Below are 25,220 nucleotides of genomic sequence, written 5' to 3'. Positions count from 1 at the left end.
CAAATCCATATTTCTGCTCAGTGTGAGTATCCACTGCTTCAGACTAAATGTGCCATAAAATATATGCAAACATTTTTTTATATTTTGTCTAGCTTCAATAAACTGTTATGTTTTAAAAAAAAATAATTGTATTCCATTACACATATTGAATGCTTTAAATGGTAATTTTTTTAAACAGTGTAAAACAGGGTGCTAGGGTGTTTCTGGGTGTTTCTTACTGTCATCCTCATGTTTGTGTGTGTGTATGTGTGTGCGTGTGTGTGTGTGTTTGTGTATGTGTTTGTGTTTTGGACTGAACAGAAACAGGAAATGTGATGATAAACATCCATTACGGCTCTGGATTTGCTGTGACTGAAAAACAGTTGCTCTGAGAATAATTACACCTGAACCACACTCAGAGAGAGGAACATTTGTAAACCATTAACACATCATTTCCTCTGCTAATACAGGATCTGGCTGCAACAAATGTCCCATGATGCAATTGTTTAAACTCTGGCGTGTGTGTGTGTGTGTGTTAGATAGAGCATAGACACTGCATCAGAGGCCTGGTTTGTGTTTCCTGGGCTGGTTTTGGGAGTTTCTGATGACTTTGGAAAGGTTCTTCTGGAAAGTTCAGGACCTGGAAGAGTGAGTGAATCCCTGATCAGGCCTCTACATGAGCATTTACACGAGCCATCAGGAAGTGAAGTGTGTGAGAGCAAACAGGAAGTGAATGTTTGACTCACTGTTTCACGGTTCAGAGGCGGTTAATGTTTGCCAAGAGTGAGAGAGCTGTAATTGCACACTTTCCTCTGAAGAGGGAATCTACAGATCTCCTTATATTATAGAATTACATTCAAGTTTATTAGTATAGTTCTTTTCACAATACAAAACCAAAAAACGTTTATTTAGTAGTAGCTTCTCTCATCTCTTCTCAGATCTTCATAAGTGTTGGATCCAGACTGAAGCTTGTGTAATTGCCTCTGGATGTCAATCCCATCGCAGAAATGAAGCAAGATGAAGTAAATTAGCATAGCTGCTTTTCAACCCAAGCAAAAGAATAATAATGTGCATTTGATCAGATATTACTGATGTACATGTATGCACATAACACCTACTTTGACAATATCTTGTTTATTTTAGTTCAGATTTTTAAAAACTTTATATAAAGTAAAAACGACACAAACATTGAGATTTTTTATTTATTTTTAGGTAAACTCCTAAAATGACAATTATTTAGATTTTTTTTTTATTTGCATTCTTTACACAATTATTAAATGTAAACCTGAAGAGAATAAAAAAAAAAACTATTAGATTTTGTGCCCACTTTTAAAAAAATGTGCATGTCTTACACAATTATTTGCTATGTGTTTGAGAAAAACTGTGAAAACTAAATGAGCGATTAATTTGATCAGCAGAAGGTTGGTGACAGAAACACATGGTCACACACACACACACACACACACACACACACACACACACACACACACTGATCTTACTGTCTATATGAGGATTTATTACACATTTATTCTGATTCATGTTATTTCACTGACAGAAGTTCAGCTGCAGTATTAGTGTCATGAAGAGGAAAGAAGAGACTCTATAACATCTCACTGTTACTGATTCATCATGCAGCTCAAAGCATTATGGGTAGAATCTCTCATCAATCTATTCTGATTCATCAACACAGTTTCACTGATGATTTATAACAAACAGTAAACCCAGGATAGAGCGGCTGAGTGAATGTGGTCTGGACTGTGTGGATGAGGTTCATTGTGTCAGAGACGCTGTAGAAGGACAGAGTTCCTGCACTGTGATCCACATACACTCCTATTCTACTGCTGATGGACTTTATAGGGAGATCAGTCTGTATGTTATTGTGTCTGAATGAGTAACTGGAGTGTAAGCAATACAAACTCCAGGACTGATCATTATTTCCAAACCCACACTCATTACCACATCCCTTCCTGCTGATGCTCTTATATGACACTGATACACACACACTTCCACTCCACTCAATCTCCCAGTAACAGCGTCCACACACACTCTCTCTGCACAACACCTGGAGATACACATCAAATCTGTCTGGATGATCAGGATACGACTGGAGTGTGTCAGTGTTAGTAATCACTCTGTTTCTCTCAGACAGACGGAGGTTTTTATTCACTGTGTTTGGATCCAGAGTGAGCTGATGGGAATCTGATGGAGATAAAACACATCAGAATCAGGAATTATGAATCTGTTTGATCTCTTCATGTTCAGTGTATCATCAGTGTCTCAGTACAGATGAACAGATTCACAAAACATTTCTTTAGACAAAATTGTGGTAATATCCTTTTGTTTTCTAACTTGAGAAAAAAGTTACAAATATTTCCTATTGCAAAATTTATAATTAGAATTAAATTATAATTAAAAGTCACAACAACACTAGCTATGTACAGTACACTACACAGTAGGACTATTAATAAGATAGTGTCAGAAAACAATGATATGTCATGATTGTATAACCATGTTTTGCTGAAATTCAGAAACAACTCTATAATATGAGAGTTCTAATTTTAGTCTATAAATGTGTCAATATTAGCAGTATTAAAATGTTAGTATTCAGCACACATAAACACAGCATATATGAGATGTGTTTAGTGAAGCAGTGCAGATGTACAAGACTCATTCACTGAGATACAAAACAGCAGAGAAATGAACCAAACACATCACTATAGACGACCAAACCTGCAGAAATTAATTAATATATGCATCAATAAATAATTACATGTAATAATAATAATAAAATAATGAATTATTTGATTTTAAAAAAAAATCTAATTAATTTTTAATAAAATGTAATCATAAACTATTTTTGATTTCCCTTTTTCTTTATTTATTGTTTTCTGTATTTAATTGTACATTTATTTTTATTATTTTAAACTTTTTACATACTCTATTCTTTTTTTTATAATTTCAATTTAGTTCATGTATTCATGTACCTTATGTGTGTGTGTTTATTTCCTTTTTTAATAATTTATTTTGAGATTTATTTATTCATTATTTTTTTATTTGATTAGATTTTTATTTTTATTTTTTACTTTCACTAAATTAGGGGCTTGTGGATCTCAGTGGTATAACAAAGAAAAGGGAAGCTACAGTATTACTGGTCTTTTAAATGACTTACTCCAAATTAATATTCAATGTGATTCAAAATACAAAATACATACTTATAAGTGAACTTACAAGAGAAAACCTCACAATTCAGCTTTACTGAGAAATGATGCCAGCCTTGTTCCATCTGATGGTGATTTCACAAATGAGTTTGTGTGACTATATACTGTATTCTTCAAAGAATAGCATGATTTTAATTCATTTTCAACATTATTATTATTTTATTTATTTATTTTTTGCAAAGTTTTGATGACTATATAATGTATATAATAATGTATATAATTCTATAATAATGTCTCATTTGTTCTCTATAAACTCACTGATAAACTCACATTCAGGATTGTCCATGTTTTAAGATAAATGTAGCCCTTTTTAATAAAACTAGTTATAAGCATGTTTCCAGAATATTTTGTAGATTATTTAACTAAAACTAAAGCCCGATTCGGACGGTAATTGTTGCTCATGTGAACATCTGTAAAAATACATGTATATAATCATGGATTCAGATGGTGATTTATTCAGAGAACGTGGCCAGTCACATGATCGTCTGCTGTAAATATGATTAATTTGTTTACATATTTACTCTTATTATTGTGTATAATCTAATCCCATTTATTATTTAAATTGTTTAAATCTCCTGTTTAAAAATAGGAAAATTGAGGCACATATATAGTTGTATAAACCTATAATTATAAGCAATATATTATGTATATATCTGTTTATAATACACAATTTAAAATTGTATTGCATATCTGCTGCATATATGCTAAATTGCATATCTATTTTTTTGGCTTGTGGTATGAATATTATTAAGATTTATTTAAGATTATGTATAAACTAGTGTGCTCCAAAACAATGACAAAATTCACTTTTACAAGATATAAGCATTCAAGACTCTCAGTCTCTTAGTTTCGCAAATATGGATCAATGATTTTGATGAAATTGTCTATTTTACTTGCTTTTTACTTTACTTGCTCTTTGTATGTTTATAATTATATATATTTTTTGTTTTTGTAGATGAAACTGTATTTGCTGTTATGTTTGTTAAAAAAAAAAAAAAAAAAAAAAAAAAAAACTCTGTCCAATCACATGCTCTCTAGAACCTGAAGTGTCCCGCCCCCTGCACTATAAATAGACGATGAAGCTTCGGCTCAGATCGGTCACTTGTTCACAGGATTTGTATTTTCTGTACAGTGAATGGCACATAGTGCACTATATAGGGGACAGGGAATGATTCAGACAGTGTTAATATTCTTTCCATTGGAGCTAATGAAGTCTGGTTTCACATTGTGTCACGCTAAACACTGCACCGCGCACACATTTTGAATTGTGTGGGAAAAAAAAAAGTTTGGCAGGGGATTTTTACCGGGTGTTGAAAGATAAACACTGACATTTGGATTCGGACAGAATTAAAATCACAAACTACCCCCTGTTAAAACACTTAAAACATATAAGGAATAACCGTTTTATAAAAGCAATAATCCTCGTAAAGCTGTGGTTTACAGTGAATTTTATAACAGCTAAGGTGCGTTGCTTCTTGCTTTATTGCACATGAGTCTCTTTCAGATCATCGGTGATATTCACACATGTGCATGTTAGCAACTCACTCGTCCGGATCCTCAGTAATCTTCAGCAAACCTTGACACTGACACCAACACCCTGATGAAGACCAGTGGGCCGATACGCGTTGGTCTTTTATGCTTTAGCCCTTTTAAATAATAAAGGCTTTTCAACTTTTGCATCCTACTGAGTGCCTGGACCTCTGGCTTTTTTATAAACCTTGACATTTGTTTGAACCGGCTCATTCGGTGCTTTTCGAGTCAGAGTAAACTATCACTAGTATGATCTGCTTCTGTTTGAGCTCTCAACCAATGACACAAACTCTGCAAGAACTGCCTCCCTCATATTACACACGGAAATGTACAAAGAAAGAAAATAATAAATAAATATAAAAATATTAATGAACACGTAAATAGACATAATTGAATAAATAAATAAAAATATTTGTTAAATAATAAGTAAATAAAATATATAAAAATGATAAAATAATTGAAAAATATATAAAGATGGTAATAGTAAAGAAAAATGTAATAAAATAAGATTGTTTTTATTTTTTTTATTATTTATATTTATCAATTGTTCCTTTATTTATTTTCTTATTATTACATTTATCAGTGTATATATTTATTTATTTAAAATCTTTGCATGTTTGGCCCTCTATAGATTGCTATATCTTGAGACAGGCTTTTTAAACACAATCAAAAACACAATGCATTAAAAGTGTGAAGCTGCGATCACGTCAAGCTGGTAGCGACAGAAATGTTGTGCATGCTTATGATTATCATTATTATGATTACAGTCATCTACAAGCGGCCCAAAAACACAATCCTTCAAATTTTTGCATTAAGCTTAGTTTAGTCTTCAGAGGAAAAAATCCAATTTATTCAAGCAAATAAAGACTGTCATGTTCTTCTGAAGAAAAAAAAAAGATGTTTTTATAAAACAACTGAGAACTTATTATTATTATTTTTTTTCAAGAACTGAACGGAATTTATTCTAAGACTGTAAGACATTTAGAAATCCTAAGAAATTAATATTTCTAAGGAGGATTTCTGTGAATCTGGCCCCAGATCACCAGATATACATCATAATTTATAAAACTCTTCTTTTACCTTCTACAGGAAGAACATGAAGACAATCAGAGAGTTTTTCTGCTTGTTTTCTTACTGACTTACATTGTAGGAAGTCCTTTCTGGTCCAGAGAGCAATGTTGGCGAGTGTGACTGTGGAAATCAACAGACATGAACAGTGTGATTCTCATGAAGATATTTCTAATATGATGTTCTCCATGATATGAGATGATGATGGACTGGTTTCTGAGAGCAGATCTCCAGGACTTTACCTCTGTCTGAGATCTTCTTGAGCTCCTCTTTGCAGAAATCCTCCAGTTTGTCTCTCAGCTGATGGACAGATTCTCTCAGATCATCAGAAGAGAAGAGAGAACTGAAGAGATCAACATTTACATCTGTAGATTCAGGAGGTGCTGAGAGAGACTGGAAACTCTACAGAAAACAGAAATCAAAACTCATCAGCTCCACACTTCACCCAATAACCTGCACCAACATCAGATTTGATCTTTAGTAACACACCTCACTCCAGCACTTACACAGCATCAGCTCCATTCTTCTCATATTAATAATATCACATTATAACTACAGATTCTAGTATTCTCCACTTACACTATTTAAACTTTTTAGGAAATAGTTTGGATGATAAAATATCTGCTGAGAACATAAATGTCCATCTAACAGCTCAATCACATCAATGGGCTTTTATTGTAGGGTTGAGTAGATTTGCTCAGGAAAAGCAGATCCAAGGCTATGATTAAATTGCTATTATTTATAAAGTTAGAGTGGTTAAAGATACTGAAATTTTATAAGGATCCTTAAGACACGCTCAGGTTGGAATTAGTTTCTATACACTGAAGCATCGATAATATACAGCCTGACTTCATATTTGGTGTTTTCATGGTCAAATTCATCAATGGGTTAAAGACAAATAAAAATATTAAGTTTTATCAATTTTGAGAAACACATGATCCAATTTTGATAACCGTTACTCAGAAGCAGTACTACTGAGTTCACTGATTTCACTAAGACATAATAAGCTAAGAAATGATTCCTAACAGATTTCCAGAGCTGAAAGCCAATTGTAAGTGGCGTCTCTTTCAGAAGAAGATGATTAGAGTCTGACTGATGATTATATATAAGACACTCATGAACTGTTTCTCTGTGAGTCTCTGTCACAGCAGGATCTGCTCAAGTCCACTCTGATCCTGTTCTTATAGATGTGTGTTACCTGCAGGAACTGGATGTGATCCTGTGTGTGTGAAAGCTGCTCCAGCTCAGCGTCTCTCCTCCTCAGATCATTGATCTCCTGCTCCAGTCGCTCCAGTCGTTCTTCAGCTCGACTCACTGCAGTCTTTTCCTGATCTCTGATCAGTCGTATCAGCTCAGAGCGGCTTCTCTCAATGGAGCGGATGAGCTCAGTAAAGATCCTCTCACTGTCCTCCACTGCTGTCTGTGCAGAGCGCTGTTAGGACACACAGTGATTCAGCTTCAGTGAGTCTGAACTGAGACAGAGACAAACTTCTCTTCTTCTCCAGACTCACCTTATGAGACTCCACAGTCTCTCTCAGCTGCTGGAGATCCTTCTCTCTCTGCTGGATTCTCTGCTGGAACGTCTTCTGAGTCTCCTTCAGCTGCTCCTGCAAAAAAAAAAAAAAAAAAAAACGGTTATAGTGAATGTCACAGAAAACAATTGGCTCTAAAACATCATGTTGTCAATGGCGAGCTGTAGGAAGCAGTATGAGGGAAACAAGGACTACAATCAAAAGTCTTCAATCCAAGGAACACAGGGGAAATCCACACAAAAGGCGCTGGAACAAACACACGTACACAACAAGTAGACCCAAAAGAAGAGAAAAGCACAGATAAGAACTTATAAACAAAGGATAATTTACAAACACAGGTGTACAGAATAACTAACTAATTAACTAAACGAGGACAGGAACATGACCAAATAATGGAACACAGGAACGAAAACAGGGGCAAACCATGACAAAACAGGCCCATGATGCTGACCTATTGCCCCCCTCCCGGAAGACGCATAGCGACATAGACCCAACAGAAGGAAGGTATGGGGTGGGAACTGGGAGGAGGCTCAGCAGGAGGATGGGCGGAGTCTAGGGAGGTGAAGATTAAGGGAGGAGCCAAGGTGGAAACAGGAAGGACTTCGAGCAGGAGGAGCTAAGCAGGACCCATGCCACAGCCATGAAGGCAACCCATGGTGGAGCTGACAGAGGAAGGAGCAATGAAGGAATGGCCGCCAACTCTAGAAGGCTGACCGATGGCAGATGGTGGAGGAGCCTGAGGTGGAGACAGAGAGCCAATGAACCAGGGCAATGGGGAGGATCTGGAGGGCCAAGGTGTAGCAGATGGCACCCGTGACTGATGTGGAGGCGTGGATCTGAAAGGCCATGGTGGAGCTGGAGCGACAGAGGAGCCGAAGGGATGAAGGAGCATGACAGAGCTGGAGGGAAGAAGGGATGAGGTGCTGTCAGAGGAGTGGAGGCCCAAGGTGCAGGAGGGGCAACGCCAGACCCAAGACAGAGCCGCCGGGTCCACGGACCGAGGCAGAGTCCAGGGCTAAGAGGATGGAAGTGGAGTCAAGGGAAACTTCAGTCACGGCAATGCTGGAGGATGGCAGTCCCCCCGAGCACACACTGTGCTGAGGAAGAACAGAGGGGCAGCCAGACAACAGCAGGGGAGGAGGCAGGCATTTGTGAGCCTCTGGGCTTAACTTGGGACCAGGAGCACACTCAGGGCTAGACGTGGGAACAGGAGCCATGGGAGCAGGAACTTTCTCTGGGCTAAACTCGGGGACTGGAACCATCTCTGGGCAAAATTCGGGGACTGGAGCCCTCTCAGGCCTGGACCAGGAAACGGGAGCCCATTCAGGGATGGACAGGACAAGTCGGAACAAAGGAGAGAGGAGAGGGGGCAAATCGGGCTCCAGCTCAGTTTCCCAGTCTATAATGTCCTCCTCGAAGTTCAGCAGTCCCAACTTTATAATTAGCTCACCCTCAGCTGCTGTGCAGTGGTGGACCTTCTCACCATATTCTCTCTGTCTGTGAGGCAGAGTCCAGAGCTTAGAGGATGGAGGTAGAGTCAAGGGAAACTCCAGTCATGGCAACGCTGGAGGATGGAAGTCCCCCCGAGCACGCACTGTGCTGATGGTGGATTGAGAATGAAAAGAGGGGCTTCAAGACAACAGCAGGGGAGGAGGCAGGAGCAGGTGAGTGGGGAGGCATTTGTGAGCCTCTGGGCTTAACTTGGGACCAGGAGCACACTCAGGGCTAGATGTGGGAACAGGAGCCATGGGAACTGGAACTCTCTCTGGGCTAAACTCAGGGACTGGAGCACTCTCGGTCCTGGGCCAGGAAACAGGAGCCCACTCAGGGCTGGACGGGACCAGCCGGAACAAAGGATAGAGGAGAGGGGGCAAGTCGGGCTCCAGCTCAGTTTCCTAGTCTATAATGTCCTCCTCGAAATCCAGCAGTCCCAACTTTATAATAAGCTCACCCTCAGCTGCTGTGCAGTGGGTGGATCTCCTCGCCGTGCTCTCTCTGTCTGTGGCATATTCCTTCATGGGGGCTCTGTTGCTGGCTCTCTCACCTTGACTGACATCATTTGCAGCTTCGGCTCGGCAGCGGCTCTCAGGCTCTCCATCAACAGTAGGTCAGGAGCGGATCAGGCGAGATCATTTACAGTGCATATGCCAAATGGCAATCCATTTCTTTGCCAGAATCCATGAAAGCGGCAAAATCCTCTCGAGGACCATTTTTGGACAACAGTGCTCTAAACAGAGCGTGCCATCCAGGAAGCCCAAAATATGGAGATGGTGTGATAATGGTGTGCTGGTGGTGCTAGCTAATAGCCTAGCCTAGACAGGGAGGTTACTGTTTTTAGGTTGAGTCTTCTGTCATGTTACTCTGCTACAGGAAGAACATAAGAGACAGGAAGTGGCATTCACAGTCATTAATAAATAAAACACTGGATAAACCACAATAGGAGCTGAAGCAATCACACGTACACAACAAGAAGACCTAACAGAGGAGAAATGCACAGACAAGAACTTATAAACACAGGATAACTACCAAACACAGATGCACAGAATCACTTATTTACTAAATGAGGACAGGAACATGACCAAATAAGGGAACACAGGAACAGAAACCAGAAACATTTCTAAACAGGCCCATAATCCTGACACATGTGAACAAATGAATCCAGTAAAAGTTGATAATTAATGACTGTAGGTTCAATCTCCAGAAGTCATGATCGGTTTCAATCATTGTACATTAATTAACATGAAGATCAAGGCCTGTCTCTTATGGCAAGCGTAAGTATTATAAAAGTGAAACTGACAGACATAGAGCTTCAGACTCTTTTTTTGTGTTCTGTGTAATTATGCTGTGGCTCTAAACTGAATAAAAACAGACTATTGGATCACTGCACTGGGTATTAACTTGACTGCTAGTTTTAAATACCTGTTTCTCTGTCCTCTGTGCTGCCGCTGATACAATGTCGTGGTTTTTATGTTCAATAATCGTACACAGCATACATATACATTCCTGGTCAGTCCGACAGAAAACCTCGAGGATCTTCTCATGTTTCTGGCAGATCATCTCCTGCAGTCGTCCAGTGGCTTCAGTCAGATTGTGTCTCTTTCCTCTAAAGAAACTCTCATGTTGTTGGAGGTGATTCTGACAGTAAGAGTTCAGACACATCAGACAGGACTTGACGGCTCTGTATTTTCTTCCAGTACAGACGTCACACTGAACATCTCCAGCTCCAGCGTAGCAGTCAGCAGAGAGTCTGGTCTTCCTCAGTTTCTCCACCACTTCAGCCAGCATGGTGTTTCTAGATAAAGCAGGTCTTGGACTGAAGGTCTGTCTGCACTGAGGACAGCTGTATACTCTCTTGTGATCCTCCTGATCCCAGCAGTCTGTAATACAGATCTTACAGTAACTGTGTCCACAGGGAATGGTCACTGGATCCTTCAGGAGATCCAGACACACTGGACACATGAACTCCTTCTTATTTACTGAAATTCTGTCGTCTTCCATTTTGCTGAATACAGAGACACAAACACACAACAGCTCAACTACACTTAAGTTTCTCTTTCCCTAGAATCATGTGATTCATGTTTCCTGCTTCTGTGTTTGAGTGACGTGTGCAAAACAGGTTTGTCTGTGAGTCTGTGAAGCAGATTCCTCATTTCTTCTCCTGTAGAGTCACACTATTTTGGTTTGCATATTTTATGGGTACATTCCATATGCATAATTGTTGTTTATCCCAATATCCTAACCCTACACTTAAACCTACCTCTCACACAAAAGTATCTACATTTTTAGATTTTCAAAAAACATAGTTTAAAATATTTATTAAGCCATTTGGAAAGTGTCCTCATAAACGCTCCAGTTACTAACAGAACTTTGGTTACCTTTCAATACGGTTCACTGAATCATACTTTGGGCTAAACTCCATTTTCTCTGAATACTGAAGCCTGATTAGTTCATGAGAACTAGTATTTCAGCCTGACTGCCTATAAGTGAACTCTGAGTGCCATTTTCATCAGAATCTTTTGACTGATAAGTGACAGTGTTGACTTGCATGCAGCTTTATGACATGTACATAATGCTTTTATTGCTGTTATCTCAGGGAACTAAGGTTATGTTAGCAACCAGAAGATTCCCTTGATTCACTCACATTGCATGAATCATGTATCTACCGTCGTAACTGTACTTTGGTATTTGTAGTATACAATTCCGATTCCAAAAAGTTGGGACACTGTACAAATTGTGAATAAATAAGAAATGCAATGATGTAGAAGTTTCAAAATTCAATATTTTATTCAGAATACAAAATGACATATCAATTTTTTAAACTGAGAAAATTCGCGTTTCAGCGTCAGTTCAGGCAGGCCACGTAGTCAAGCTCTGCTGTCAGCTGATACCCAGATCTAACAGCTGATCTGATCGCTAAAGCACTCAATTGGTCCGTTCAAACAGGGCGTCCTATTTAAGTGCATTTTAAGTCCGCTGCTTGGCTGCTTCCACTGCATTGCTTGCAAAGCGCAACTTTTGTTTGCAAACAATGAGATTACTCTTATATTTTGCTGTACTCACCCAACTGCTGACCATGTCTACCACCGGCGCAAATGATGAAGACCAATGGCAAATTGAATCCATCGAAGAATCCCAGCAACAAATAAGTCAAGCAGAAGAAGTCATTCAAGACGAAAGCAACGCTTCTATCCATCGAAGCTCACGTCTGGCCAGTAAATCATATAGTCCTCTCAGCATCATTGACTGGACACTGCCGAAGTTACTGGAAATCTTGTATAGACACGATATCCCGGCACCGACCGGAGCTACGCGTAAAGAACTGTTTACTTTGCTTTGTGAAAAAGTTTATGTCCCAGCAGCAGATTTTCCTCCTCCTCCTCCTTTCTCCGGCAGGAAACAGGCGCAGAAGAGAAAGAAAATCGACCCAGCTTCCACTCCGACTGATGTTGCACCCAAGCGGGCAGGTGGTTCAGCGGTCACAAACTGAGCAGTCAACTCTTCTTCAGTTCAAAGCAACGACCCAGTGTTGTTCGCATTGTCCAGCATTCAGTTTTCGCTCTACGACTTGAACTCCAGAATTCAGGCTTTGGAGTCCGGTTCAACATCAAAGTCCTCGGCAAATCCTCTCTCCTCCGACCCGTCTTCTGAGAACTCCTCATCGATTATGGCGTCGGCGCGGCTGTCCATGGTGCAGGACGATGACGTCATCAATTCCGAGTTTTCAACACGCACAAATTCCTTCAATCCGTCACATGACCTCACAATATCAGACGTTTCAATTTTTTCTCACCACTTCACCATATTTTCATAGTTTTCTCTACTTCCTGTTGGCCTTCTGTAGCTAATCGTAGCTCCGTGTAGCTGTTTTTATTTTATTTTTTTCTATAGAATCTTTATCTTACCATCATTGTCTGTTTGTTTGTTTGTTTTTTTTAAAGTGGTAAAATATAACTTAATTCACACCATATTTCTGATATTATCGATCAATCTTATCAGATTAACTTTGATCGTTCACTTTCCGTGAGTGCAGTACACCTGCAAAGCGTTAGCACTCGTTAGCTTGTCATTAGCGTTTTCTTTTCTCCTCTCCTCTCTCTCGCTCCAGTTTTTCACAAGTTCATCAAACAACCGCAGTAAGAATATTTAATCAAGCACGGTGAGTAATGGCTTCTCCTGCTATCATTATTTGCAGATCTTGACACATGTACAGTTTATCTATCTCTGTCGCTGATGAGGGATTCACATGTGATAAATGCAGGGAAATAGTTAGGCTGACAGAGAAGATTTCAGAATTAGAGACACGCATCCAAACTTTAATTGAGGACAGTAAGAATGTTAGGACTCTAGATACGGCTTTGGATGCGTCTAGCTCAGGGATTCCTGTACATTGTCCGGTTCCAGCAGAGCCCCTGCAGCAGGGCAACTGGGTGACAGTGAGGCAGCGTAGTCGTGGGTCAAAACACCGCTCTTCTGTTCCGATCAAAACATTAAACAGGTTCTCCCCACTCAGTGATGCACCCACTGAGAAACCTGATGAAAGTGCTCTAGTTATTGGCAATTATATTGTACAGAACGTGAATACAGAGACACCAGCCACCATAGTCAAATGTTTACCGGGAGCCAGAGCGCCTGACATCTTGGCAAATTTAAAAGTGCTGGCTAATACTAAACGTAAATACAGTAAGATTGTTATTCATGCCGGCGCTAATGATGTTCGACTTCGCCAGTCGGAGATCACTAAAAATAACATTAAAGAGGTGTGTGAACTTGCAAGCACGATGTCAGACACTTTAATATGCTCTGGTCCCCTCCCTGCTTACTGTGGTGATGAGATGCATAGCAGATTGTCATCACTCAATGGCTGGATGTCTAAGTGGTGCCCACAGAATAACATAGGATTCATAGACAATTGGACGAGCTTTTGGGCCAGACCTGACCTGTTTAAAAGAGATGGTCTTCATCCCTCCTGGGGTGGCGCCACTCTTCTCTCTAGAAATATGGCAAATAGTCTTAGAGTTCATACTTGACTAACTGGGGCCCAGGTCAGGAAGCAGACAGACTGGCTAAACCGACCGTCTGCTAGCTGGCTCCCGTCACAGAGGTCAGTTAATTCTCAGCACATAGAGACTCTTTCAGCTAGATATCACACTATAGAGACTGTGTCTGTTCCCCGAACTAGAAAATACAAAAAACGTCCAAACCAAGTTAAGGTTAATAATTTAATTGAGGTTCAACAGATAAAAAACAAATGCAATATGGATAAACAAATGATAAAGCTTGGCTTATTGAATATCAGATCCATTTCTATGAAAACACTTTTTGTAAATAATATGATAACTGATCATAATATAGATGTGCTCTGTTTGACAGAGCCTGGCTAAAACCCGATGATTACATTATTTTAAATGAGTCCACCCCCCAAGATTACTGTTATAAACACGAGCCACGTCTAAAAGGCAAAGGGGGAGGAGTTGCTTCAATTTATAGCAACATTTTCAGGATTTCTCAGAGGGCAGGCTTCAAGTATAACTCGTTTGAAGTAATGGTGCTACATATAACATTATCCAGAGAAACAAATGTCAATGATAAATCCCCTGTTATGTTTGTACTGGCTACTGTATACAGGCCACCAGGGCACCATACAGACTTTATTAAAGAGTTTGGTGATTTTACATCCGAGTTAGTTATGGCTGCAGATAAATTTTTAATAGTTGGTGATTTTAATATCCATGTCGATAATGAAAAAGATGCATTGGGATCAGCATTTATAGACATTCTGAACTCTATTGGTGTTAGACAACATGTTTCAGGGCCTACTCATTGTCAAAATCATACTCTAGATTTAATACTGTCACATGGAATTGATGTTGATAGTGTTGAAATTATTCAGCCAAGTGATGATATCTCAGATAATTATTTAGTTCTGTGCAAACTTCATATAGCCAAAATTGTAAATTCTACTTCTTGTTACAAGTATCGAAGAACCATCACTTGTACCACAAAAGACTGCTTTTTAAGTTATCTTCCTGATGTATCCAAATTCCTTAGCATATTCAAACCTCAGAACAACTTGATGATGTAACAGAAACTATGGACTCTCTCTTTTCTAGCACTTTAAATACAGTTGCTCCTTTACGCTTAAGGAAGGTTAAGGAAAACAGTTTGACACCATGGTATAATGAGCATACTCGCACCCTAAAGAGAGCAGCCCGAAAAATGGAGCGCAGCTGGAGGAAAACAAAACTAGAGGTATTTCGTATTGCTTGGCGGGAAAGTAACATATAATACAGAAAAGCATTAAAAACTACTAGATCTGATTACTTTTCTTCTCTTTTAGAAGAAAACAAACATAACCCCAGGTATTTATTCAATACAGCGGCTAAATTAAAGAAAAATAAAGCCTCAACAAGTGTTGACATTTCCCAACACCACAGCAGTAATGACTTTATGAACTACTTTACTTCTAAAATCGATACTATTAGAGATAAAATTGCAACCGTTCAGCCGTCAGCTACAGTATCACATCAGACAGTGCACTATAGACCCCCTGAGGAACAGTTCCACTCATTCTCTACTATAGGAGAGGAAGAATTGTATAAACTTGTTAAATAATCTAAACCAACAACATGTATGTTAGACCCTATACCATCTAAGCTCCTAAAAGAGGTGCTTCCAGAAGTCATAGGTCCTCTTCTGACTATTATTAATTCCTCATTGTCATTAGGATATGTCCCCAAAACCTTCAAACTGGCTGTTATTAAGCCTCTCATAAAAAAAAACACAACTTGACCCCAAAGAACTAGTTAAGTATAGACCAATCTCGAATCTCCCTTTTTTTTTTACCAAGATACTAGAAAAGGTGGTATCCTCACAATTATATTCCTTCTTAGAGAAAAATGGTAGAAATGTGGAAGTGCATTAGCATGGTTTAAATCGTACTTATATGACCGCCATCAGTTCGTAGCAGTGAATGAAGATGTATCATATCGATCACAAGTGCAGTATGGAGTACCTCAAGGCTCAGTACTAGGGCCGCTACTCTTTACGCTTTATATGATACCTTTGGGAGATTTCATCAGGAAACATGGTGTTAGCTTTCACTGTTATGCTGATGATACTCAGCTCTATATTTCTTTGTGGCCCGGTGAAACATACCGATTTGAAAAACTAATGGAATGCATAGTCGATATAAAAAATTGGATGACGAGTAATTTCTTACTGCTAAATTCAGAAAAAACAGAGGTGTTAATTATAGGACCTACAAACTCTGCTTGTAATAACCTAGAACACTGTCTAAGACTTGATGGTTGCTCTGTCAATTCTTCGTCATCAGTTAGGAACCTAGGTGTGCTATTTGATCGCAATCTTTCTTTAGAAAGCCACATTTCTAGCATTTGTAAAACTGCATTTTTCCATCTAAAAAATATATCTAAATTATGGCCTATGCTCTCAATGTCAAATGCAGAAATGTTAATCCATGCATTTATGACTTCAAGGTTAGATTATTGTAATGCTTTATTGGGTGGTTGTTCTGCACGCTTGGTAAACAAACTACAGCTAGTCCAAAATGCAGCAGCAAGAGTTCTTACTAGAACCAGGAAGTATGACCATATTAGCCCGGTCCTGTCCACACTGCACTGGCTCCCTATCAAACATCGTATAGATTTTAAAATATTGCTTATTACTTATAAAGCCCTGAATGGTTTAGCACCTCGGTATTTGAATGAGCTCCTTTTACATTATACTCCTCTATGTACGTTACGTTCTCAAAACTCAGGCAATTTGATAATACCTAGAATATCAAAATCAACTGCGGGCGGCAGATCCTTTTCCTATTTGGCGCCTAAACTCTGGTATAACCTACCTAACATTGTTCGGGAGGCAGACACACTCTTGCAGTTTAAATCTAGATTAAAGACCCATCTCTTTAACCTGGCATACACATAACATACTAATATGCTTTAAATATCCAAATCCGTTAAAGGATTTCTAGGCTGCATTATTTAGGTAAACCGGAACCGGAAACACTTCACATAACACCCTATGTACTTGCTACATCATTAGAAGAATGGCATCTACACTAATATTTGTCTGTTTCTCTCTTGTTCCGAGGTCACCGTGGCCACCAGATCCAGTCAGTGTCCAGATCAGAGGGTCACTGCAGTCACCCGGATCCAGTACGTATCCAGACCAGATGGTGGATCAGCACCTAGAAAGGACCTCTACTGCACAATCTGACTTTGCTGCAGCCTGGAATTGAACTACTGGTTTCGTCTGGTCAGAGGAGAACTGGCCCCCCAACTGAGCCTTGTTTCTCCCAAGGTTTTTTTCTACATTCTGTCACCGATGGAGTTTCGGTTCCTTGCCGCTGTCGCCTCTGGCTTGCTTAGTTGGGGACACTTCATCTACAGCGATATCATTGATATCCTATTTAAGTGCATTTTCAGTCTGCTGCTTGGCTGCTTCCACTGCATTGCTTGCAACCCACCTCCTCCCCGTATCGCCTCCTTACTTTGTTTAACTTAATCAATGTCATACTGTTTTCATTGATGCATGCTCTGTTCTCAATAGGGGAATTTTATTTGCTGCTCTCCCAGTTTTAAATGGGAGATTGTCCCCAGAAGCTGCTGCTGTTACCTGACTAGCTTTCATGGAGCTCATGAAAAGGATGGGTAACTCAGAACAGAGCCATACCGCCAAATGTAACTTTAACAATCATGCAAATAAAAGCTATACAAAATTTGACTAAATAATTGTCTATGGTATTTTTGACTCAAGTGGTCCTGACTGAAATAATTTTAAGGGAAAAGTAAATTGATTTTAAATTTCATGGCATCAACACATCTAAAAGAAAAATGGGACAAGGCCATGTTTTTAGCACTGTGTGGCATCTCCTCTTCTTTTTATAACAGTCTGCAAACATCTGGGGACTGAGGAGACAAGTTGCTCAAGTTTAGGAATAGGAATGTTGTCCCATTCTTGTCTAATACAGGCTTCTAGATGCTCGACTGTCTTGGGTCTTCTTTGTCGCATCTTCCTCTTTATGATATATTGAATTCAATTCAAGTTTATTTGTATACTTTTTACAATATAAATCTTTACAAAGCAACTTCAAACTCTTTGCAATTTTTCTCTGATAAACTCCTTTCTGATTTTGCTCCACTATTTTTCACAGCAGCATTGGGGGAATTGGTGATCCTCTGCCCATCTTGACTTCTGAAGCCCCTTTCACACTGCCATTCTGGAAAATACACGGGTAAAGTGTTCCGGCAATTATTCCCGGGTCACTAGATTTTGCACTTTCACACTGCCAGTGATTACCCGGGATTTGTGCGTGCTTTCACACACAACCCTTAAAGATCCCGTAATGACACGTGACATCAGCGCGTGACGTGTAATGTACGAGTCGAAAATATTAGGCACGTTATACTTTCACTGAAGCAAGCGAACAATCTCGGCATCAGCGCGGAAAGTGAGGAACTAACTGATCTCTGCTTCATTATAGTTTGCACATATATTTTCGTCGCGAACGTTGATCTTCCTTCAAAACAGCCGGTAAAAGAGTCACGCGATAACGTGCATCATCACTTCGACACGGCATTTGATCTGGCTTTTGTTCACACAGCGGATTGAATCCGGCAATGTTACTAGGTCCCCGACCCGGCTTCAATGCCGGAATCAATCCCGGGATGTGTTTGCTTTCACACAGAAGGTGACCCAGCAATGTTCCGGCAATATTCCAGGTCCGACGTGCAGTGTGAAAGGGGCTTGAGAGACACTGTCACTCTGTGAGGCTGTTTTAATACTTGTCATAGCCATCTTGTTTGTGGAGAGAGATTAATTTGACCATCTTATGCGTTTATGGAGAAGACCAAAAGCTGCAAAGGCAAACATTTCAACAAATGGTTCATCTGTGCTGATCTGAGCACCTCAACAGAACTTTACTTCAGATACATTTTGCACTGCATGTGATGTTTCTTTAACTTTTTTTAAATACCTCACAACCCCCACTCTCTCAAATCTATATAATCAAATATATATAATTATATATATTTAAATATGTTTATTTAATATATTTAATATGTTTTATAAATTTAATTTTAACTATTTTTTTATTTTAATTAATGTAAATATTAATGTAATAAATTAAGATTGTTTAATTTATTATGGTTATTAATCATTTAATTAATTAATGTCAATATCAGTTTAATAAATAATATTTATTATTAATGATTAAAGTATTTATTGAAGTTATTTGAAAATGAATAGATTACATTTACATTCAATTCAATTTACCAAAACATTTAATATTTAATTAATATTAGTTTAATAAAAATGTGTATTATGATTACTTGATTGATTAAGGTTATTAAATATTTAATAGCTTACATCTGGGAGAGCAATGTTTATTAATTAAATGATTTTAGTATATAAATTAAATATTAACATACGTTTAATATACACTGTTCATTAAAGGGGGTAGGGGGAGGTGAAATGCCCGTTTTCCACTCAATATCCTGTTAATCTTGAGTACCTATAGAGTAGTACTGCATCCTTCATAACTCCAAAAAGTCTTTAGTTTTATTATATTCATAAGAGAAAGATAGTCTGTACCGAGTTTTCCCGGAAAAACACGAGTGGCTGGAGGCGTGACGTGTGGGCGGAGCTAAAGAATCACGAGCGCCAGTAGGCTTTTGTGTTGAGAGCGTTTGGAAACTGTGACATTACCGTGAGGAAAAAAAACCATCATCCAAAACAAACCATGGCTTACAGTCAGATTCAGCCGTATATTTATGATCCAGAATCAGATCCCGAGGCTGAAACTGAACGAGAGTAGCAGCAGCAACGACTCGCTCTGAGCGGGTCTCGAACCTGGGTCTCCGATGGGAGGCGGACGCACTAACAAGGAGGCAGAGATATTTGAAGCAGTTTTACTCACCGCATGCGGTTCCAACACACGATCGTGACCCTTTTTCGTTGGGACTGCATTATCCTTAAGAAATAAACGATGTGCAAATCCGTCGTCAAACTGGGCCTTGTTTGTAAAACAAGCATCTTCGAAATGCAGGGAACAAACAAAAACACTTGCACAACTCCGTTGATGCTCTGTAAAAATAAACTCCATCCACTGGTCCCTTAATGCTGTTTCTCTTTTGGTAATCTGTGCAGGGTTGTCTTGCCCTGGCAACCAAAAACACACTCCTTTTGTGACATTTGGCGACGCTCTGGCTCTGATCAGTGAAGTCTGTTGTGCTCTCAGTGCTCTGCTATACGGGAGCGTGCGCTCTTCCGGCAGAAGTGCCTCAGGACACATATAAGGAAATTCCGCTCCATCTAACGTCACACAGAGCCATACTCGAAAAAAACTTTCCCAAACTTGTGACAAACCGGAACGAGTATTTTGGGAACAAATATACTCCTTCAAACGTACAACTTAATTTTTGAATGTTTAGCATGGGAATCCAACTCTTTAACAGTGTAAAAAACTCAGTATGCTTGAAATAGCATTTCACCCCCCCCCCCTTAAGGTTATTAAATAATCAATAGCATGCATCTTTGTGCAGAACATTCAACTGGTCATTCAAATTACATCAAGGGTGTTTTAATCTGTGATCATCATGAACCTGAGGCTGAAATATTGCTGGAGTTGATGAAGATCTGAGCAAAACTCAAGCATATATAACTTCACAACAAAATATTGAAGGACAAAAGAAACCACAATATCACATTTACAATTATTAAATGCATAGAGCTATAACCATAGACTGTATAAAAAAAGTTATAACTAGTTACCTGCAGTATTTTATTATTATTTATATACTGTTTATTTTTTTATGAATGATTAATTTATTATTTTTGTAATTTTGTAATTTTTATTAGTTTCTATTATTTTTAAACATTACTATTTATGTTTCATTTATTTTTCAGTTTTTGTTAACTTGTCATTTCATTTATTTCTAATCAGCGATTTTTCTGCTTTAACTTAAACTTATTACTGATCTAATATTGATTTTATTTTATTTTATTTTATTTGAAAACCATTTTTTAATAGTTTTGGTTTTAGTTTAACAGTCTTACCTAAAAGTCAGTAACTTTTGGTTGTTTTTCTGTGACATCATAAAAGTGGAAACCCTTACAGAAAAGATCTGTAATGCAGTAGCTCCAGCTGATCTGCAGTGGTTTGTCTAAGAATCACAGTGTGTTAATGTGTGACCACACCATTCTCATTCAGATCTTCTTTAATGGGATGTTAAACCTGTTCAACTCTTGTGTTTGGTCCAACAGAAAGTAACAAATAAATAATAATTAAAAATAACATCAGGAAGTGCTGTCTCTCTCTCTCTCTCTCTCGCTCACTCTTTCTCACACACACAGACACACACACACACACTCACACCGCTGGCTCTTGCTGCTATCAGCTCGACCTCAGTCAAAGAGTTTAATCCTGTGAAACGTTTCCTGCTCTGACGCTCCATCAGTGTGACATGATGAAAAGCACAGATCACACACTCTCCAGCCGAATACACAAAGAGTCGAGAGAACCAGACACACACCAGATCAAGAGACGCTCGTGAAACATCTGCAGGAGAAACACAATCACAAACATGAGCAGCGTCACATATTAGTGTTCACCTCAAGCTGAAGACTCACTGCTTAAAGCAGTGGTTCCCAAAGTAGGGGTCGCGACCCCACGGTGGGTCGCGGGACCCCGGCGCAGGGGTCGCGAGATGATTTCGATACAGGCTTTATATATTTTTGTTTAAATTAATTTAACTCTTTCGCATCGCACGTACGATCACACCGGTGTGATCAGTCTAGGCTAGTCCCTGGAGTGTAACTGTTACGACCACACCGGTCAGTGCATGACGTGAAATTCAAATGTGCTCTCGCGAGTTGGCTGGCGCTGAGCCAGAGACAAGTGCGCTCAGAGCTGTCATCACAACTTTTCAGTGTTTTCAACCACATAATGTTTATTTTAGGTTTCAGACATATAAGTACTAGAAAAAACAATACATTTAGAGTTTGTAAAATACACACTGATGTCAAAGGAAGAGGCAATAATAATATTTTTCATTATAATTAGACACATTTTATTCATATCAGATACACATTGTGTAAGTAACTTTAAAGTTTACTCCATTATTCTCCCAGTTCACCAGCCACTTACTTTTATGTATTTCGGGAGAAGTGGATGAATTCACGTGTTGTAAATCCAACAGATCTGATTCTCTGAACTGCGTCTGCGGCACAAACTAAGATGGCGGCGCCCATCGCGCATACAGCTCAACTAACGCGATCGTTATAAAGGTGTTTAAACAACAAAACACTTCCACTTGCATATATTTGACAATCGGAATATCAGCTATTTCATGCCATATCTAACAAATTTGTTAATATTTTGAATAAAAAAGGAAAAATGACAAAAGCAGATCATTCATTCAGCTCTGTTGTTGCTGCGGTATGTCACGTGACAAGCAATGACGCGTCACCATGGAAAGCATAAAGTGACACATCTAGCGGATTAGCATGAGTGTGAGTGTGTGTGTGTGTGTGTGTGTGCGTGTGTGTGTACGTGCGTGTGTGCGCGCGCGCACAAGTGTGAGCACGCGTGTGAGCAGCTCAGACTTACTCGACTGGTTCCTGATGGCAGAATAATGAACGAGTTCAACCCAAAATAGCTGCACAGTTACTTTCCGAGAGAGAACAGGTGGATATCGAGCAGCTCATGCAGAATTGTAAGACTGATTTTGCACGCAGAACAATAAAATATAACTTCGTGTGCTTTGAGACTGGGCATAAAATCGATTTGCTGTACATTTCACGCGACGAGAGGAGGTTTTTTTTTTGATGGGGTCGCGGGGCAGCAGCGCATTTATCATGGGGTCGCGGGCTAAAAAGTTTGGGAACCCCTGGCTTAAAGCATCTTATTTACACACACACACACACACACACACACACTCTCTCTCTCTCTCTCACACACACACACACACACAAACTACTATTTTTAAGTTCAGAGGAAACAGTGAAAAGTATTTTTTTTAGGAACTGAGTGGTTTGGCTTTCCTGTGAGGTTTCAGATTTGTGTGTGTGTGTTTGTGTGTGTGTGTGAGAGAGAGAGAGAAAGAGAGAGAGCTGAAAGAGGATCTTACTGTAAACACAGCCTGAGGAAGCCACTGCACTGAGATATTACTATAATTATTATTATTTATTAATGCTGGCAGTTCAGACACCTCAAAAGTCTTTGAAACTTCACTGGAAGAAAGAAAAACTGCAGATGATTCTTGGTTGTTGAATGACTTCAAATGCACTCGAAGAATTGGTACAAAAAATAAGTTTTCACTGAGAAATTGTAAGTACATTTTGCAAACAATTAACAACTAATGGCAAGTAACAAATGCTTTACAGTAAAGATAATTTGGGCTAAAGAATTGGGCTAAATTTTTTTGATTTTATTTGTCCAAACAAAAACAACAACAAAAAATTCTGATGATTGTGTTTGTAACCCAAGCTTGCTTTTTAATAAATATTTTAATCTTATAGTTCAAAAATATAGTGTAAAATAAATCCACTCAGAAATGACTGAATTTTACAAATAATAGCTAATAAAATAATAGCAAGTAATGCATTGATTTAAACATTTAATTGTTACATTTTATTGTAAAGTTTTATTTATTTATTTTTGAAAAATGGTTTTCAGTAATCTTTGTTTACAACTTCAAAAAAATAATTTCTACAGTGTAAAAGTGTCTGCTTTTGAATATTAAATGATCGTGAATGCAAATTAAGTTTACTAAACCACAAAAGCTTGATCAGATGAAGCTGATAATCATCTGTGAAGAATGTCAGTTCAACCTCAGTCGGAAAAAATTACATGTAAAAATGTTAAACGAGAGTTCATGAGCAAACACTGTGAGAACAAAATCATCAGTTTCCTTTCATAATCATTGAAGAACAGCTTTACATTTCCTTGAACAAAAGCCCTTCACGTGTGTGTGTGTGTGTGTGTGTGTGTCTGTGTGTGTGTTTGTGTGTGTGTGTGTGTGTGTGTGTGTTTTATGGTGTACTGTGAGGCGATCAGAGCCAAATGGACTCTCACACTTCTCTGAAGGTCCAGGAAACAGACAGGCGACTAATCCACAAAGCAATTCACAACAACAAAAGGTGCAATCCTGCAGAGAGCAAACACACACACACACACACACACACACACACACACACACACACACACTTAACGACTCCATTTGGAAGAGTGTTTCACTATTATTGCCTGTTGTCTATTGAGCTGCTACTTCCTTGTTAGCACACACATAAATTCCCCTCTCTCTCACACACACACACACACACACACACACACACACACTTCTTGCACAGTTTAGTGATTACATATTTCCAACAAATTAAAACATTAAGTTTGTTGTTTGTCTCACAAAGAACGTCTGTGTCATATTTAACCCCAAATCCAAAATATGTGTGCATTGAAAAATAGTTTTTATGATAATTAAACATTACAGCCTCATTGGTGGTATACATTTAATATTAATGAAAAATACCAGATATCAAATTCAGAACAACATTTAAATTGATCTCTTTATTGCATTCGAGTATAGATAATTTGTCTGAAGATGTTGTTGAAATAAATGGTCACAGAGCACAAATTTGGGGTTAAATGTCACCTGACCTAGATTAAGCTTAAAAAAAAAAAAAAAATAAATAAATCAACAAATCAACATCACAAAGCAAAAATCTTAATCAAAATCTAAAAATAAACTTCAGTTTCTTTAAGAATTTCTTAATTCTTTCTTTTGGTTTTTGGGTGGAATGTTTACTTTAAAATCAACATTTGATAAAAAATCTACAAATTCAGATAATAGTGTTCTCTGTGCAAGGATTTTAATCTTTTACACCAAACATAGATTCAATTTTAAGCCAAAAGCTGAGCAAAAACAAGTTCTCAGAGCAGCACAGGAGGAGGAGGGCAGATCTGAGACGACGGGAGAAAACCAGCAGCTCACAAACAAACGCCTGACAGCAGGAAACACGCAGTAAAAGAAGATAAAGAGAGAGATTTATGAGCCTCACACAGGTGGCCAGGTGGACACACACACACACACACACACACACACACACACACACACACACACGCACACACACACACACACACACACACACACACACACACACAGACACACACACACGCACACACACACACACACACACACACACACATACACACACACAGACACGTCTGGTTTCGTCCTCCAGAAACACACATCTTCATTTCCAGGTCCTGTGGATTTAATAATTAAATCCTAATTAAACACAAGTTTATTTCGACTAACTCTGACTCTCCAATCTGTTTCCTTCACTTGAAATGAGACACCAAACAAGAGCG

The 25,220-nt window shown here is 38.7% G+C and overlaps 1 protein-coding gene across 1 annotated transcript; it reads right to left on the bottom strand.

Annotated features, from left to right (window-relative positions):
* Positions 1-1,487: 1,487 nt before the first annotated feature.
* Positions 1,488-10,904, bottom strand: LOC113089597 (tripartite motif-containing protein 16-like). The gene is made up of 6 exons (XM_026256071.1): positions 10,247-10,904; positions 7,307-7,402; positions 6,994-7,227; positions 6,038-6,197; positions 5,871-5,918; positions 1,488-2,178 (listed from the first exon to the last, which is right to left on the bottom strand). Exons 1-6 carry the CDS (start codon positions 10,823-10,825, stop codon positions 1,661-1,663), a joined length of 1,635 nt encoding a protein of 544 aa, XP_026111856.1. The 5' UTR covers positions 10,826-10,904; the 3' UTR covers positions 1,488-1,660.
* Positions 10,905-25,220: the final 14,316 nt, after the last annotated feature.

This window comes from Carassius auratus, unplaced genomic scaffold (assembly GCF_003368295.1).
Source record: "Carassius auratus strain Wakin unplaced genomic scaffold, ASM336829v1 scaf_tig00050437, whole genome shotgun sequence".
Classification (NCBI taxonomy): domain Eukaryota; kingdom Metazoa; phylum Chordata; class Actinopteri; order Cypriniformes; family Cyprinidae; genus Carassius; species Carassius auratus.
Note: the sequence above shows the minus strand (reverse complement) of the source record. Positions and strands in the feature narration are given on the sequence as shown.